The sequence below is a fragment of the Haplochromis burtoni genome, unplaced genomic scaffold (assembly GCF_018398535.1).
Source record: "Haplochromis burtoni strain Fernald_Lab_line unplaced genomic scaffold, NCSU_Asbu1 Contig_282, whole genome shotgun sequence".
Lineage (NCBI taxonomy): Eukaryota > Metazoa > Chordata > Actinopteri > Cichliformes > Cichlidae > Haplochromis > Haplochromis burtoni.
The window spans coordinates 455,463-473,804 of NW_024582643.1; the positions used below are offsets into that span (position 1 = coordinate 455,463).

The window sequence follows — 18,342 nt, forward strand, 5'->3', positions numbered from 1 at the left end:
ATGATTCAGTGCAGAGAGGTCTATTAACACATGAGGTATGTCGCAGTTAAGGGGCCAAATCATTTGAAGGTCGATTATGCCACAGCCGGGCGACAAAGGCTGTCCCAATTCAAAGACTGCTCCAAATATCTGACCGGGAGGTCGAGGCTCACTAGAGCCGGCGAGAACAGCAGATTCCCAGCACATCGTTTTCAGACCCATGCGGTCTTTCGCTACTCAGGTTAAACATGATATATATATTATTATTTGGCTTTTTTCAATACCATGTTTTATTTGTTCCTGAGTCAAAAGGGTTTGGCTGCGATTAAAGTTATAGTTTTTTATCCATGCATTTTCTTCCGCTTATCCAAGGCACTGGACCCCCAATGTATAGGCAGCAACGCGAGGAGATACTAGAATACCCACCCCAGCCCGCCACCTCTCACCGGGGGCAAATCCAGACTAAGACAGAGTCCAGCCGCTCTCTGGGAGACTGGTTCCAACGCCATGCGTTGAGGCAAGCCCGAATATATCTAGCCAGTACCTCTCAACCTCACACACTAACTCAGGTTCCTTCCCTAACAGAGAGGTGACATTCCATGTCCCAATTGCCAGTCTTGGTAACTGGAGATCAAGCCTCCAGGGCCTCCATTCCTGGCTGCTGCCCGGCACACGATGCATCGGACCCCTACGGCACCTCCTGTGGGTGGTGGGCCTGCAGGAGGATGGGTCGATGTCCCCTTTTCGGGCTGTGCCTGGTGGGCCCCATGGACTAAGGCCTGGCCACCAGACGCTCACCCTCAGGCACCCAAACAGGGTTTGGCTCCATGGTGGGGCCCCGGTAACCCTATCCCAGCCAGGGTGAACTGTTCCCTCGTTTTCATATAAGGGTCTTCTGAATCGCTCTTTGTCTGTTCCTCTCCTAGGACCAATTTGCCATGGGAGACCCTACCAGGGGCAGAAATCCCGGACAACATAGCCCCTGGGATCCCTGGGACACACAAACCCCACCACCACGATAAGGTAGCGATTCGCGGAGGGAATAAACACTGAATAAACGTCAAACAGAAAACTGAATAAACAGAAGCATGTCCTGTTATATTTTAAATAGCAAAGAGCAGATGGCTGAGTTTATTAAACTCCATGAACACAGTTGGTGACACAAATCTGAAGGGTAGACCGTCCCATTTCACAGCCTCGCAGTTCTGGCCTTCTTGGCCTTTAAAGGACTCGGCCCACGTAGACTGCGAAGGCCGTGTCCAATATAGGAGAAATCTGTTCTCTCTTTTTAGTCCCTGTCAGTACTCTTGCTGCAGCATTTTGTATTAACTGGAAATATCCTGTCAAAAATGACTCCAAGGTTCCTCACAGCGTTACTGGAGGCCAAGGTAATGCCATCCAGAGTAAGAATCTGGTTAGATACCATATTTCTAAGCTTTTCAGGGCCGAGTACAATAACCTCAGTTTGATCTGAATTAAGAAGCAGAAAGTTAGCGGCCATCCAGGTCTTTATGTCTTTAAGACATTCCTGCAGTTTAACTCATTGGTGTGTGTCATCTGGCTTCATGGACAGATAGAGCTGGGTGTCATCTGCATAGCTGCACTACTGCCAGCTTGAAGGCCTGTGGTACATAGCTGATTATTAGAGATAGGTTGATCATATTTAAGATCGAAGAATTAATTAATGGCAGGACTTCTTTGAGCAGTTTTGTAGGAATGGGGTCTAAAAGACAGCGTTGATGGTTTGGAGGAAGTAATTATTGAAGTTAACTCAGAAAGATCAATTGGAGAAAAAGAGTCTAACTTAACATCAATGGTACTAAGAGTAGCTGTAGATAATATTACATCTGTGGGATGATTACTGGTAATTTTTTCTCTAATGATTTATTGTGAAGAAGTTCATGAAGTCATTACTAGTTAACGTTAAAGGGATGGTTGGCTCAACAGAGCTCTGACTTTTGTCAGCCTGGCTACAGTGCTGAAGAGAAACCTGGGGTTGTTCTTATTTTCTTCAATCAGTGATGAATAGTAAGATGTTCTGGCTTTGCAAGGTTCTTATAGCACAAACTATTTCTCCAGGCTAAATGATGATCCTCTAAATTTGTGACACGCCATTTCCTCTCCAGCTTACGAGTCATCTGCTTTAGGCTACGTGTTTGAGAATTATACCACGGAGTCAGGTACTTCTGATGTTGAGACATTCTTAGTTTTCACAGGAGCTACAGATTCGGTCGTACGAGGTTAAGTGAAATTATTAACAAGATAATTGACCTCTGCTGGAGTAGCATTCAGGTACTGAAGAAGATAATCCCCTGCACCTCATTTAAACTAACATAATCATCCTGCTGCAACCAGGTTTCTGTAAGGCAGAGTAAATCAATTTGTTGATCAATTATTAAGTCATGTACTAACAGAGACTTGGAGGAGAGAGACCTAATATTTAATAATCCACATTTCACTGTTTTACTCTTTGGTTCAGATGTGGATACTGTATTGTTCTTTCTTTGTAGTTTATGTTTAAGTTGTTTGTTGCTGGTTTTTAGTTTGTTTTTTGTCTGTTTGGGAGCTGACACAGTCTCTATGGAGATGGGTTTTTGGGGGGGTAGCAGGAGGAGAGAAGCTGCAGAGAGGCGTGTAAGACTGCAACTCTGCTTCCTGGTCCCAACTCTGGATAGTCATATTTTGGGGGGTTTAATAAATTTGTCCATATTTCTAGAAATGAGAGCTGCTCCATCCAAAGTGGGATGGATGCCGTCTCTCCTAACAAGACCAGGTTTCCTCCAGAAGGTTTGCCAATTATCTATGAAGCCCACATCGTTTCTGGGACACCACTCAGACAGCCAGCAATTTAAGGAGAACATGCGGCTAAACATGTCACTCCTGGTCTGATTGGGGAGGGGACCAGAGAAAACTACAGAGTCCCACATTGTTTTGGCAAAGTTGCACACCGATTCAATATTGATTTTAGTGACCTCCGATTGGCGTAACCGGGTGTCATTACTGCCGACGTGAATTATGATTTTACTGAATTTACGTTTACCCTTAGCCAGCAGTTTTAAATTTCCTTCAATGTCGCCTGCTCTGGCCCCTGGAAGACAATTGACTATGGTTGCCGGTGTCTCTAGCTTCACATGTCTGAGAACAGAATCACCAATTACCAGAGTTTGACCCCCGGCGGGTGTGTCGCCGAGTGGGGAAAAACGGTTAGACACATGAACGGGTTGGTGGTGTACCTGGGGCTTCTGTTTAGGACTATGCTTCCTCCTCACCGTGACCCAGCCGCCCTCTTTCCCCAGCTGCTTGGGATCTGCCGGGGAACAGCTAGCGGGGCCCACGCTACCTTCGGCTACAGGGGCCTGATTAGCTACGTGCTTATCAAGTCTACAATTCAGGGATCCTGGCCTTTAGAGCTGAAAATAGGCTACATTTATTACAAGTATCATTACTGCTAAAACATGGCGAGCAGTAACTAACCATCTGACACAATGAGCAGGAAAGTGTAGGCAGGACAGGTGAAGAGGCCATGCTGCTAGCGAGTCGGCTACGAGCTAAGCTAAGCTAGCAAATTCATAAAGACACAGTTAGTAAATAATTCAGTTCAATTCAGTGTTATTTATATGGAGCCAAATCACAACAACGGTCACCTCAATGCGCTTTATATTGTAAGGCAGATCGTACAATAATAGATACTGTGAACATAATTAGTGGGGGAATCAACAGGGAGTGTACTTTGGATAAAGCATGTGAAGATTAGACTATGAAATAAGACATTATCGGCTGCTATAACTGATCATCATATATTGCCTTATAGGTTGGAGAACATTGAGAACACTGTTTAATTGGTTTAAATTTGATTTGACAGATCAAGGTTATTTTGTGTCATTCATTAACTATCATTTTGAACGCATAAAGGTTACACCTGGGGTTCCTCAGGGTTCTGTTCTTGCACCGCTTTTGTTTAATATCGAGATGCCTGCTTTAGCTGGGATTATGGAGCATTATGTCATCCGGGGAAGGGTGGCTTTTCGGAGTTGGCCTTGTTTTGCATGAGTTGCTGTGTTTTTGTTCTTTTGGTTTTTGCATGCTTGTTTTTATCGTGACACGCCTGTTTGACTTGTTCCTGGGAGACACCCCAACCTAGACACTAAATAATCTCACCTGTTAGAGTTTATGCATTTAACGGACTCTAGCGCTAACCAATCAGGACAAGCCTGGCAGGCACCTAAGACCAATAAGGGGGGCCTGGCAGGAGAGATGAATTCAAATTCTCGTTGCCCCTTGCCAGGGTTGTTTTAATGTTTCTCTCATTCCTCCGGCTGTATCTTCCTACTTTAATTAATGTATTCTGTAAATCCAGCAGTAAAGCTGTGTCTTGAGTTTCATGGAGACCTGCCGGGGAGTCCTCCATTTTGGATCCTATTGCTGCCTCCCTCACACACGCCATCATGACAATCATATTACAAAAGCTTTGAAATGGTTGCACTGGCTTCCTGTATGTAAAAGAACTGATTTGGAAATACTGTTAATGGGTTATGATCACTAAACGGTCTTGGGCCTCAACACGTTGCTAACTTACTTGAGGGCTATGAGGCTTCGAAGCCTCTTAGTTCCTCGGGACAGGCTTACTTAATATTCCAGGAGCTCGGACCAAACAAGGTGAGACAGCATTTAGTGTTTATGCTTCCCTCAAACCTGCAGTGTGTGGAATCTATTAGCTTTTAAAATCAGGGCTGAAATCTTTGTCTTTTTGTAGCTTTTATGTTAAATTTTAACTTAAACTTTTAAATGATTGCATTCTTGATTTTAATGTTCTCCTTTTCTATATATTTGGGATTGTTCTGTCTTTGTGAAGCACGCTGAATTGCTTTTGTATGTGTTATATAAATAAAGCTGAGTTTGTCCGATGGATTTTCTTCGATCAGTGATGAATAGTGAGATGTTCTAGCCTTAGAAGGGCTTTTTTACAGGCCTCCAACTGACATCGCTTCAGTCCAGCGCATGCACTTTGGATATTAATATATAAATATATATATATAAATTTTATTATTGCAGTCAAGCAGCAGAGTCCCAGTGGTTCTGTATAGCAGTTTATTCACAGTAACAATTTTTACTCCTCAGTTCAAGACATAACAAAAGTTTCAGGCATCGAGACATCTTAACAAAGGAACAAACAAACAGATCATATTTGGCAAAAAGTTTCCAGCCATGCATTTAAGAGACATGAGAAACATAATCAGCAGCAAACACGAGAAGTGACGTGAAGAGAGGAGGTCGCCTCCTTTCAGCAGGGAGACAGAGGCGTTTCAAGGCTCAAAGGATTACTCCGCTGCTGAAAATAGTCCCTCGGATGCTGCACCAGTTTGAACATGGAAGTCCCACAAAGTATCCCTCCAGCTTTTATTGTGAAGGATCAACACTCAGACCAGTGAAACTCATTTCTGCAGCTGGAAAGTAAGCGAACCAAAAACTGCAGTGTACAGATTTCTCCTTTAAATAACACAAAACACGAGAAAAGTGACGCCCATCCTCTCATCCGCCGCCTCTGCTCACTCAGACGTTCACACAGGTAATAAATAAGATAAAACACTTCAGGTGTTTCCCACGCTGGTCTTCAGTCTGAGGGGGTTTCAGTGTTAAAGGAACAGTCAGATTTCTTCCAGAGTCTGAGGAGATGGAGACGACTTTCAAGTCTGTGCATCAAGTACAGGAAGTGAATGTCATTTATGTAGCACCGGCTAACAACTTTGCTCCTGTCAAGGTGTTTTATCTAAGCGTAGAGTATCAGCGAGAACACCTGTGACGAAGCCTGATCTAAAAGCAGCGCCCGTCTGCTGAACCCAAAGCTTCAGAAGATTATTGTGACCGTAGCTGCAAACTACCCAAACTAACAAGCGTCTGAGGCCTGGAGAAAGTTCCTGCTTCGAACGCGAGCTGGACACACAGACCTGAAGCGTGCGTCAGCCTTCGTCTCCGAAGCTTCCTAATGAGCTCGGATCTCAAACTGTCCGACTGTTCCTTTAACTTTCCACAGGAAACCAGCTGAGAAGCTAAGTTAGCCCTCTGACTGCTGAAACCCCGCCCTCACAGAGACCAGCGTGCGAAACAGCTCGTTACTCCCTCAGAGGTCATGAAAGAGCACAAAGAGCAGACCCCGCCAACCCAACGCCCGCCTTCAGGAGGTGCCGTCTCTCACTGCGATGCTGATGTTCAAAGGTGGTCCCGGCAAGACCGGCGTCCTCTGCGCGGGGTTCAGTGGGCGGAGTCAGTTGAACGCCTCCTTGTTGATCCACATCAGGGTCCGCGTCTCGTTGGGCTTGCACTCGTACTCGATGCTGCTGAACTTGTTGCCGAACTGGCAGTGCTCCCTCTTGTAGTAGTTGTAGTATTTGGCCTGCCACACCGTCTCAAACGTCCCCGCCTTGATAAACTGCACCGAGACACAAAGCAGAGGGCTCGAGCTCAAATTCGGCGTCAGGCTTTTAAAACATGTTTTTGGTGTTTCTAAAGAGGCCAAACTCATGAATCCAGACGGCGTGCGCAGCCATCTGCTGACAGGAAACTGCACAAACGCGTCTGATTGTAGATCAATAAATCTGTTACGCCTGTGCAGCTGTCACACGGTGATAATACCACCTTAGATTATATTTGTTCTCTCGAGAAGTATAAACAGGTCAGGAATTTAGATGCAAATGTTTCTGAACACGTCCTCTCTGTTTGCTCAGGTTCCTGCTTAGAAACACACGAGGTGAATAAGCTGCTCAGGCTGTTTAACACCACTGATTTACTTTGAAATGCTGCACAAAGTGTGTGTTTGGAGGCGTCTCCTAAACTGTCCAATGCTTTTATGTGTTTTTATTGGAAAGGTTGCAACTACACAGGCTCTCGTCTCTGAGTCTGACCCCTCGGTCTCAGTCTTGCTCTGCTGTCACTCTTTCTTGTTTAGAGGATGTTGTTGGCCACCTGAGACCCTCTGGTTCTCCAGATCATCCTGTCCCTCCACCATGTTTTAAGGAGATTGTGGCTAGCATAGAGCAGGCTGTTCAGGCTATCATAAACAGCATGCCTGCTAATTCTAAGCGTGCAGCCCCACACAGCGCTGGCTGACTGCAGGCCAGCTCCACGCTATCAGAGCGAGCCGCTGCTCTGAGACATCTCACCTCTATGCTGACTTGGACGGGCTGCCGGTCGCCACTCTTGGTGTGCGGGACGCCCTCGGTGTCGTACTGGCCGTGGTAAACCACAGACTCGTCATCCCTGGACTGCTGCTCCAGTGGGAAGACGACGCCTCCGATGTTCATGTTCCTGTGAGGAAGAAGAGGCCGAAGGGTTATGCACGAAAATAAAAATATTGCACATTTTTATCATTTTTGACATTTTGTCTCAAACACTGTTAAAGACCGTTTGATGTCCAGCAGCGAGCCGAGCGTGTGACGTGAGAGCGACTCCCACAGTATGACGGAAACAGGAAACAGCCACTCGCATCTAAAAGTCATTAAAATCATCCAGATGTGTAAATGCTGCGAAACGCTTCATAAACGGTTCGGTGGATTTAATTTGTAATTAAAATGTAATTATAGTCACACAGCATAAGGAGAAAAGGAGTCAGGTTACCTCAGAATCGCAGACGTGATTTTACTGTAAGCACATTGGAATAGTTCGCATCCCTGCAGCTCAGCGTAAACACAGCGCCGTGTTCAGGCTCGATTCATGTTGAACTGCACATTTGGATTTGCTGTTCTTTATGCTGATGATAACGGCTGTCCTGACCAGCTTGTTTCCCTGCGACCTGAAAAGTGCAGCGCACTCAGGTGTGTGTACTTCCTGTCTGGCCTCCACCTGTGTGTCCTCCCTGTTTGTGTCAGTTTGGAGTTTTCCTTTCATGTCTCTCGTTTACCCACGAAGCCTGTTAACCTGCTACCGTCACCATGGTAACTGATGCTGAACACCTGAAGCAGAGTGTAACGTCAGTGTGGGACTCACTGCTGCTGTGACAGGAAGCAGAGGTCCGCCCCCTCGCTGTGGGCGGATCTTTACTCTCACAGTTACAACGATGGCTCCTGCAGGGCCCACAAATCACTGCCACATATCAATATGTACCTTTATTTAACTGATAGTACTTCAGTGTTTTTACATGTAATGGAGTATTCTCTGATGGTATTTCTGCTCCTGCAATAAGCACATTTTACCCCCGTTATTCCATAATGAACACGTCACTTCCTTTATTTGTCCCCGGTAACCGCAAACCTCCGCCCTGACCGGGAACGACACGTGATCCCCGCATGATTTATTCAGGCAGGTGTCGGATGCTCCGGCCTGCAGGAGGAGCAGCAGCCTGCTCCTCATCATCACCTCTTGCAGACGTTCTTTATCATTTCTCGCACATGCGCGCTGGCGTGCCGCACACACAGGTTACCGAGATGCTTACGTGGCCTCGACGTTTCCAGGCTTCAGCACCACCTCGATCTTGTACTTGGAGCCCGTGAGGAGCTTGATGGTCCGGCTCTGGCCGAACCGGGTCCCGTCCACCTTGAAGAAGACCGGGCCGTCGTTGGGCTGGATCCGCAGCGCGATGGAGATGTTGATGATCGGGGGGACGTCGTCCATGGCGCCGAGCTCAGGGAGGGGGAGGCGGACGGGTGAGAGAGATGCTGAGGAAGGACCAGAATCAAGCTGCACGCTCACACGGCTTCCGGTGACAGCTGCTTTCAAAATAAAAGACTGCAGCTGCAAATACCAAGGCAAATGTATGTATGTGTGTGTGTGTGTGTGTGTGTGTGTGTGGGGGGGGGGGGGGGTCAACAAGTACAAGTACCTCGGGCTGTTATTAAGAAAATAAGTTTATCTGAAAGTCGGGAAATTTGTAAAAGGTTAAAAACAAAAGAACAAGTTTAACGAAGAGCTTGTGAAACTGAATGTGACATAAAACAGGTTAGACAGAAAAATACAACACCTGTGCACGCGCAACATGACGTCACAGGCAGGAAATGACCGGGAGATGAAAATATGTTCACACCGCTGCCGGTAAAACGCTGCCCCCTCGTTGCCACAGCAACATCTTTGTTACCTTTGAGCAAAAACGTTAAAAACAGATAAAAACAGCTGATCTAAGTAAACTTGAGGTCCTGCGTGTCTGTAAGCTGCAGGTGTGACTTTATGCTTTTATATCTCTGCTGCTTTGAAATCAGACTGTCACACTGATGTCTTTGTGAGTCTGTGCTGCGTGTTTGCTTGATGGGAGAAGCTGTGATGTGTCATTAAAAAGAACCGAGTCAGCAGAACCTGACAAAGATGGTTTATTGTATCATCGTCATATTTACACGAACCCAAAACAAAAAGGCTCAAATTTAAAAATAAAAATTCACTTTGCTTCTCTGTGATTTTTTTTCTATAAAAATTTTAAAAGTATGTACAAAAGTTTGCGTTTCCTGTGAAACACAAACTGCAGAGGGAATATATTAGAGTTAAAAATCCGAAGTGCTCGAGGTGCTTTGATAAAACTGGAACGCCGTCATCGATCCAGCTCGGCCTGCAGGATCTCGCCCCAGGTCTCCGCGTCCAGCGGCGTCAGCTTCCTGCCGATCAGCTCGTCCGCCGACCTCACGTGGCTGAACCGTCCAATCAGCCAGTCTTTCTTCACAAGGCTGCGGATGTAGTTCCTCACCAGGATCAGCTGAGGACAGGAAACAGGAAACGGTCACAAAGCAGTTCTGCTGTTTCTGGGTGACGCTGCTTTCATAAGCTGGACTAAAAGCAGTTTTTAATAATGACATTAAAAGAAATGGCTGCAGCGTGAGACATGTGGACAAGTCTTCACTCCGCTCTGTTTCACAGGCAGAACTAACAGTTGTAATGTTATGAGTATATCCAACACTTCAGTGAGAACAGCTGGAACATCTGCTACAGCCACAGGTTCTGCCCCTCAGCAGCCTTCCAGCAGAAGCCCAATCAGACGAAAGCTGATGGCTCTCAGAGCTGCTTCATCCCAGCAAAATAATTCCCAGCTGACTGTCACTATTCCAGGCCAGGGATCCTTTGGGGAAATTATTCAAAATTTCAGCTCAAACAAAGGGCGAAGTGTTCTTAGACATTTTTCCAACAATATATTCTGAGGGACTTAAAGCTTGAATATGAAAAGAAAACAACAACATGTCTTCAGCGTGACGTTCCACAGGTGTGACACCGTGGACCAAACCTAACTTCATAGAACGTTTCTGTGAAACCTGCATCCCAAGTTTGTGATGCTTTTTGGAATATTCAGGATTTAATGTGCATAAATCAACTCGGCTGATACGAAAACCTGGAGATCAAATCTCAGCTCTGACCTGCAAACCTGCTGACACAGGTCACGTGACCTTCATCAGCATCAGATCCCTCAGAAAAACATCGATGGAAAAATGTTTAAAACCTCTGACCTTCATCCCTTTTTGACTAATGACAGCAGGACCTGAAATGAGCGTAGTTCCCGTTTGAAGCGGATCATTAACCTGGAAAAGTTTCAGAAGAAGCTGAGATGTTTTCTAAGACATAATATGTTAGGAACCTTCCAGGAGAGGCCGTGTCTCCGGTCGCTGTCGACCTCCCTCTGGCAGATGGCTCGGACCATCAGGCACTGCTTCCTCCACAGCTGCTCGCTCTGCTCGATGATCTGATGCCACAGCCTGCAGGTCCTCGCCGCGCTGCACAGGCTCGCCGCGTCCAGCTCGCCAAAGATCCTCACGCTCATTTCTGTCGGCAGCGTCTCAGCAAAGTTGCGAGGTGGGGCTGTGCCTTCAGCTGCCGTCAGGGCGGGGCTTCCTTCACAGAGAAAAAACACCGGTGGAGTCCTCCCACACACATGCTGCATAATAGAGTCGGACTGAGTGGAAGAGCCTGAGGAAAGAGAGCCGACAGCGATGGAGAAATGAGTCACAGATTAAAGAACTCAGACTTTTAACTCACACTGTGGAGGACGAGTGAAGGATGAAGACAAATCACAGTGAAGCCTGAGATTCTTCATCAAACATGTTTCAAAGCACAGACGCAGGAAAAGCGAAATAAAATGCAGGTTTATTTTTAATGACATCACAAAGACAGAAAGGTTCAAGATGAGCCTGTGAGCTGAAACAGAGACAAAATGACTGAAATGAGCGAGAAAAGAAAGAAAAAGACCTCCGAGAGAGTAACGGCGAGAAGATCCAGCTGCCAAATAATGAAGACGTCACACAAAATAAGCAGAAAAAAAGCGAAAAGTTTGGAAACCAGGACACAAAGGACTGTGAGACGAACCAGAAAGATTCCGCGCAGAGAAGGTGAAGGGATCCCACGTCAAACCGAAAGAGAAACACGAACAGTGGGGTCCCCACGGACCCAGCATGGAGACGTCACCCAAGCACAAACTGCTTCCCGTGTCTGTCTTCAAAGACTGACGTGATAAATATCCCCGTTGTTTCCGTCCTGCGTGGCTCTTTTGGGCGACGCTCTGATTTTCGGTAACAAAAGCTGATTTTAATGCTTCACCCCGACGACTCGCCTCCGCCCCTGCTAACAGCTAACAGCTAACAGTTCATGAAAAACTCCACCGGCCGCGTCCGCTTTCAGACCGAACACCGACTTTTACCGTGCACGTGTCCCGGTGTGTGTGATAAGAAGGCGGCGGCGCGCGAGAGAAAACCGGTGTCTTACCTTCCGCGAAGTCTCTGACAGACAGCTCACACGGTTTAAATGTCCTAACGGATGTTTACAAACGTACGCTACGTCATCATATTTTGATTTTTGGCGCATGCGTGCAAGGCATAAACGTCCGTTAATTTAAATTTGAAAACCGTTGAAAATATGATTTTCTTAATTTTCTAATTATAAAATTAAACTGTAAAGCATTTCTCACGCTGCAGTTCTAAAGCAGTCCCTACCACACCCCATTCATTAATCTGCCGATTCTTCAAATATATGGAAAATGTGGAACTTTTTTACGTTTGTTTGTATTTTTCATCGATAACTCACGTGCAACAACGCTGTCATATTAAAAGCATTTCGGCAGAAGAGATAAATGTTTTGTTTTTACAGATTAATTTCATCTGCATACACGGGGTGGTTAGCACAGGCAAGGTTAGGTTTATTTTTAAGGGAGATTAATAAAAGATCAGGGAGATTCTGGGCGGAGTTCGGTGAGTGACGTCAGAGACCCAGTGCGCACGCTCCGCTCCGACCCGGAAGTTTTGAACGGCGTTGCTGAGCTGAAGTTGTGTCGGTGTTGCTGCTCGGTCTGGTTCCCCTCCACAGTCCGAGAAGCTGCTTTTACCCTGAAACCTTTTGAACTGTCGAAGCGTGGCGCTGCTCTGTTTTCCTCCACGTTCCTCCAGCGGGGTGCAGCTGCCTCCGTCCGCTCCGCTGAGCCGATGTCTGGCTTCGACCTGGTCCCGGTGGACGGCGGGGATCCGGTCCACCTGCCACCCGGAGAGACGGTGTTGGGCCGGGGCCCGTTACTGGGAGTGAGTCCTCCTCTCCTCTTCAGTCTGAAAACATGACCGCGGATCATTTACAGACTTCTGCTCGTTACAGCAGCACGTGATCTTTAATCACGTGATAAATCCAGGGAAGCTTAGCTTAACTTAAAAACATGATTTTAAACCTCATAACTAATCAATAACAAAGTGACCAGACATGATCAGGTGGATCACTGATCTGCCGACGTAGAGAGGGCGGGGCTTCATAAGCTAGCACCTTGAACTTTGACCCTCCTCCGTCCTCCTGCCAGATGCTGCTCAGGTGTATCCTTTAAAACAGGGGAGGGGAATGCAAAGCCTCGAGGTCCAGAGGTGTCCTTCATCCATTCATTTAAATGGCCTCCAGTTCTCCAGAGGCCTGGTGATGAACTAATCATCTGATCCAGGTGTGTTCACCCAGGGTGAGATCTAAACCCCACCCCTGCTTTATAAGGCTACAACGGGCCACTGTGCAAAAGTCTTGAGCCACCCATCATGTCTGTATAATTTGACCTGTTCCTGTTTAAAAAAACACAACTTAAAAAACATGAAATAAATGAAATTAAAGTCCACAGAAGAAAAAGTTCTAAACATGTTTGATCTGACCCGTCAGAGACAGCAGCGTGTGTGTTCGTGGACTCTGTTAGAGCAGCTCAGCATCATCACAGTGGGAAATGATCCTTCATGTGGGCGTGGCTTTGTTGCAGCTTTTCCCTCTCTTGTTTTTCTGTCGTTGTTCTGAGACCTGGTTTGCTTCCCTTCAGTCATCACGGCTGAGCTCGAGTCTGTTTGATTTATTCAGAGTAATACTGTAAAAGGAGCAGCTGGAGACGTCTGTAAACGCTGCCTTGTTTCCCGTCTCAGATCAGTGATAAGCGAGTCTCCAGACACCACGGGCTGCTGGACAACCTGAGCGGAGAGCTGCGCCTCAAAGCCGTACGTTCGTCCTTCCTCCTGTTCCTGAATGTGAGGCAGGCCACAGGTTTAGGTTTAGATTTCTTATTACTTTAGCTTTATTACATAATCATTTTATTATTCAACATTATAGTAAATATAGAAGTGTGGTTGTTTCATATCATAGAAATCTCCCTTTGCTTTAAATTCAGCCTTGGTCCCTGTTGCTTTGGCAGATTTTGTTTTTAATTCCATTATTATTATTATTGTTGTTGTTGTTGTTGTTGTTGTTAGTGTTGTTGCTGTTTGAGTTTCGGTTTAACCTCCTGCTGTTTCAGACACACCTGAACCCGTGCTTCATTCAGTCGACCCCCACCGAGGACCCTCGACCTCTGCAGAAAGGTTCCTGGCACGTCCTTCGTCACGGAGACTTCTTCTCTCTGCTGCCGGGTCGGTTCATCTACGAGGTGGTGTCAGTGGGCGGAGACGAGCGCACGCCCAGGTACTTCTGACGTCTGAAAAACGCTCCTTTCTGTCCTGATGTCGGTCGAGACAAAGACTCGAACCGTCTCGCTGAGTAATGAAGGTGGAGGCTGCTCTCAGGTAACGGGAGCTCTTTTATCTGTGCGGGCCGCGCCATGCGGGGTTAAACGCTCGGTCAGAACATTAGGCGCAGCGTAGGTTTCCGATTTTGTCGCGCTCTTTGAAGCTGACATCAAAGTTAATGCTTCCAGCTCGCAGCGTTAAGGTCTCACAGAAGTTCACATTTATCTGCATCAGTGTCGCTCCCCACAGGAACAGCCAGATGTTAGAAGAAGAAGAGACACTTCCTGTTCCTCCTGATCCAGCTGTGGATCTACGTCCAGCTGCCAGACTGAACCAGGAGGAGCCGCCGCCGTCAGCAGCTCCGCAGGAAGACGAGGAGGCCGAGAGACCGTTCAAGGTAGGCTGAACTTTTCAGAGACGAGAAGCTGCTGGAGAAGGACTCCTCAGGGGGCGGGGCCTAAGAGTGACGTCAGCAAGTGTGAATATTTAATCAAGGAGGCGCTTTCAGAGTGCAGGGTTAATGTGATGTGACAGAAACATGAAACTTTAGAACAGTTTGTTTTTTAACAAACAAAGTTATGAGACAAACAAACACTGACAGAAATAATCATCATCAGAACAGGACTTACTGTAAGAATAAAGGAAACTTTGGTTGACAGCAGCTCCTCCCTCGTTCACCAGGGGGCGCCACAGCAGGCGGCTTCACATGTTTGATCCCACAGTGGGCGTGTCAGTGGCTCAGTGGATGGCAGTGTGAAAGCGAGCAGCCAATCAGTGAAGTCGTCTCGTTGCGTTTCTTTCAGGGAGACTCGGCAGGATCGGTGAAAGACGATCAGCGAGGCGCCGCTCCGTCTGTGACCAGGAGAAGAGTTTTACCTGCATGGATGCAGGCGGCTGTACCTGCTGCAAAGACTCCGCCCTCCACCCCGACAGGTAACAAAGACCCGTCCTGTGTTCCCTCTGCCTGCGGGGGGCGCCCTTTCTGATCCTGTTATTTGTTTGAAAATGTCTGTTTAGTTCGGATCTGCCGACCTGCAGCGCCGTCACCTGCCACTAAACGAGCAGCTGTCGCACGAGCCACGCCCGCAACAACCTCCTCACCTGAGGAGGCGGACTTCACAAGGAAGGAGGAGGAGAGACCGAGGAAGAGGAGAAAACTGAGTGATGATGAAGAACAACCTGAGGTGAGACCTGTTGAGCAGAGTTTCTGTTTCCAGGTTTAAATTCCGCCTCCTGACCTAAGAGACCCATATGTCCTCTGGCTTTCAGGAGGCCGCCGCCCACCGTCGAGCCAAACCAAACAGGTCTGAGGACAGCGGCGAGAACGACAGCTTCACCATGAAGGCGGAAGCGGAGGACAAAGCAAATGAGTCTGAGAAGGAGGGCAAGATGTCTGAAAACAACGGGACGTCTAAACGAGCCGAGCCCGCCGGGTCAGATGGAGACGCCGAGTCTGGCCCCGCCCCTTCCAAAGCCCGAGTCAGAACGCCGTGTCCGTACGGGACGGCCTGCTACAGGTACGACACTGAAACACACGGAGTCACAGGCTGAATTTATTCTGAGAGCTTTTGCTTTGATGTCTCGTTTCCCTCTGAAGACGAGCTGAAGAGCACTCGAGCCGATGAGGTGAGTCAAGCGCCTCTCGTAGCCCCGCCCCTTCACCATCTCACAGACGCTGCTCGCTGCCTCAGATTAGTCCTTCAGATTTCACTTTTAGAAAAAGCTTTGAAACAAGGAGCAGCTGTCCTCACTGCAGTGACTCCAGCAGCTGGTGCCAGCCCACGGTGTGGTGCAGGCTGCATAGCTGCAGGTGACCGCCCTGCACAGGTGGGCTTCACACCCTTCGTTTCCTCCCTGCTTGTGTTTTCCAGGAAGAACCCACTTCATTTCCAGGACTGCAGTCACCCTGGAGACACAGACTACGAGGAGGAGGAGGAGGAGGAGGAGGAGGACAAACCCGAGTGTCCCTACGGCAGCGACTGCTACAGGTTAGAGCTGAGCCGACGGCCGAGGCTCTGCAGCTGCTGACAAACAGCTGGATCTGTTTCAGGAGCAAACAGACACCAACGAGGAGCCTCAGAGATCACACATCAGGGTTTAGTTACTTAATAACTGCCTGCAGCACATTGTTGCTGTCAGAGAACACAAAGCTATTGATTTGATACTTTTTCTGTTTTATCTTCTTTTTATTGACTTTATTGCATTTAGTGCTTTTTAGAAAAACTGCAAACGAACGTTTTTGTAGAAACTGACAACACACACACACACACACACACACACACACACACACACACACACACACACACAGGGAACACACACACACACACACACACAGACACACACACACACACACACACACACACAGAGACACACACACACACACACACACACACACACACACACACACACACACACACACACACACACACACACACACTCACACACAGACACACACACGGACACACACACACACACAACACACACACACAGGGACACACACACACACACACACACACACACACGACACACACACACACACACACACACACACACACACACAGACAGACACACACACACACACACACAGACACAGACACACACACACATACACACACACACACACACACACAGCACACACACACAGACACACACACACACACACACACACAGGGACACACACACACACACACACACACACACACACACACACACACACACACACACACACACACACACGGACGCACGCACATACACACAGGGACACACACAGCACACACACAGACACACAGACACACACACACAGCACACAGACACACACAGACAGACACACACAGACACACACACACAGACACACACACAGACACAGACACACACACACACAAACACACACACAACACACACACAGTGACACAGACACACGGACACACACACACACACACAGGGACACACACAGACACACACACACACACACACACAGACACACACACACACACACACACACACAGACACACACACACACAGACACACACACAGACACAGACACACACACACACAAACACACACACAGAGACACACACAACACAACACACACACTCTCACACACTCACACAGACACACACACACAGACACACACACAGACACACACACACACACACACACACACACACAGAACACACAGACAGACACACACACACGACACACACACACACACAGGACACACAACACACAGGACACACACACACACACAGACACACAACACACAGGGACACAGACACACACACAGGGACACACACACAAACACACACACACACAACACACACACACACACACAGACACAAACACACACACACACACACACACAGACACACAGACACAACACACACACACACACACACACACACACACACACACAGGGACACACAGACACACAGACACAGACACACACACACACACACACACACAGACACACACACACACACACACACAGACACACACAGACACACACACACAGACACACACGCACAGACACACACACACACACACACACACACACACACACACACACACACACACACACACACAGGGACACACACGCACAACACACACAGACACACACACAGACACACAGGGACACACACACAGGGACACACACACAGGGACACACACACAGGGACACACACAGTGTTCCTCAGAGCAGCGTTTGTTTGGTTGACACTTGGCTCGCTGTCTCCGTGCTCGCTGCAGACTCTGCGATGAGTAATTCGCGTATTTCTAACTCGACGCGGCCGACGCTGCAGACGGACGGCTGTCAGGAAACATCGTCTGACCTGCATCGCTCGACTTTATTCTGACGTGAACTTTGTTTCCTCTGCAGGAAAAACCCCCTGCACAGGAAGGAATACAAACACACAAAGAAACCAGGTACGCTCATGGACACACACATTTGTGTCGTACAGGTGGAAGTAAATAACAACAGGTGATAAATAAAAGGGTCTGAAAATTAGAAACAGAAACTAAATCTCGGCCACTTCATTCTCTGACTCACTCACAATAAATCCCCCCACAGCTCGCCACGTCGCCAAAAAGACTCCCGCTGACGACGAGGACGAGTACGAGGACAGCTTCATTAATGACGACAGCGAGGACGCGGGCGATGACTCGGACTACGTCCCTCCTGACTCAGACGACAGCGGTAAGGAGGACATCAAAGGCCTGCAGAGAGAGGCTACGGCCTTCCTGAAGAGGAGGAAGTAAGCGGAAACCTGCCCTGCCCCTCGCTGAGGGCTCACCAGACCAGAACGCCGTGTTTGATGACGTCATCCTCTACAAACGAAAAGATCAAACCCGCTCCATCTGCATTAGAGACAGATGAGAGGCTGTTCTTTCACCTTTGTGTCCTGATTGATTTTAAACCATACCTGTGTGGTTTTTCACATTAAAGGTTCGGCAGCCTTTTGTAGAG

General features: G+C 47.8%; 3 protein-coding genes across 4 annotated transcripts in view; 1 reads left to right on the forward strand and 2 right to left on the reverse strand.

The window, feature by feature from the left end:
* Positions 1 to 5,053: 5,053 nt before the first annotated feature.
* On the reverse strand, positions 5,054 to 8,681 carry cnrip1a (cannabinoid receptor interacting protein 1a). Its single transcript, XM_005940482.2, has 3 exons — positions 8,405 to 8,681; positions 7,137 to 7,281; positions 5,054 to 6,406 (listed from the first exon to the last, which is right to left on the reverse strand). The coding sequence occupies exons 1-3, from the start codon at positions 8,581 to 8,583 to the stop codon at positions 6,242 to 6,244; spliced, it is 489 nt and encodes a 162-aa protein (XP_005940544.1). The 5' UTR covers positions 8,584 to 8,681; the 3' UTR covers positions 5,054 to 6,241.
* Positions 8,682 to 9,255: 574 nt separating this feature from the next.
* LOC102292834 (F-box only protein 48) lies at positions 9,256 to 11,747 on the reverse strand. Of its 2 annotated transcripts, none has more exons than XM_005940487.3 (3): positions 11,641 to 11,747; positions 10,520 to 10,848; positions 9,256 to 9,649 (listed from the first exon to the last, which is right to left on the reverse strand). In XM_005940487.3, the coding sequence occupies exons 2-3, from the start codon at positions 10,820 to 10,822 to the stop codon at positions 9,488 to 9,490; spliced, it is 465 nt and encodes a 154-aa protein (XP_005940549.1). In that variant the 5' UTR covers positions 10,823 to 10,848; positions 11,641 to 11,747; the 3' UTR covers positions 9,256 to 9,487. The 2 variants fall into 2 exon arrangements, with proteins under 2 accessions (XP_005940549.1, XP_005940548.1); XM_005940486.1 differs by lacking the exon at positions 11,641 to 11,747 and adding an exon at positions 11,245 to 11,634.
* An 80-nt stretch (positions 11,748 to 11,827) lies between these two features.
* Positions 11,828 to 18,342, forward strand: part of aplf (aprataxin and PNKP like factor) — a gene marked incomplete at its 3' end in the record, with an annotated part of 7,037 nt that continues 522 nt past the window's right edge. The window contains 10 exon segments of the mRNA XM_042227815.1: positions 11,828 to 12,446; positions 13,305 to 13,406; positions 13,673 to 13,836; positions 14,130 to 14,277; positions 14,684 to 14,813; positions 14,898 to 15,064; positions 15,150 to 15,397; positions 15,752 to 15,868; positions 17,755 to 17,801; positions 17,947 to 18,342. Coding sequence (XP_042083749.1) covers positions 12,354 to 12,446; positions 13,305 to 13,406; positions 13,673 to 13,836; positions 14,130 to 14,277; positions 14,684 to 14,813; positions 14,898 to 15,064; positions 15,150 to 15,397; positions 15,752 to 15,868; positions 17,755 to 17,801; positions 17,947 to 18,134 — 1,404 coding nt within the window. The 5' untranslated portion in view covers positions 11,828 to 12,353.

Excerpts from the sequence above, each read along its gene's own strand:
- LOC102292834 (XM_005940486.1), bottom strand. The coding sequence starts at position 11,332 with ATGCTGGGTCCGTGGGGACCCCACTGTTCGTGTTTCTCTTTCGGTTTG. Across the intron at positions 10,849-11,244 it reads CTCTGCGCGGAATCTTTCTG|GCTCTTCCACTCAGTCCGAC; the intron begins GTTCGTCTCACA and ends CTCTTTCCTCAG. Across the intron at positions 9,650-10,519 it reads GACACGGCCTCTCCTGGAAG|CTGATCCTGGTGAGGAACTA; the intron begins GTTCCTAACATA and ends TCCTGTCCTCAG.
- cnrip1a (XM_005940482.2), bottom strand. The coding sequence starts at position 8,583 with ATGGACGACGTCCCCCCGATCATCAACATCTCCATCGCGCTGCGGATC. Across the intron at positions 7,282-8,404 it reads CCTGGAAACGTCGAGGCCAC|GAACATGAACATCGGAGGCG; the intron begins GTAAGCATCTCG and ends TCTTCCTCACAG. Across the intron at positions 6,407-7,136 it reads CCGTCCAAGTCAGCATAGAG|TTTATCAAGGCGGGGACGTT; the intron begins GTGAGATGTCTC and ends GTCTCGGTGCAG.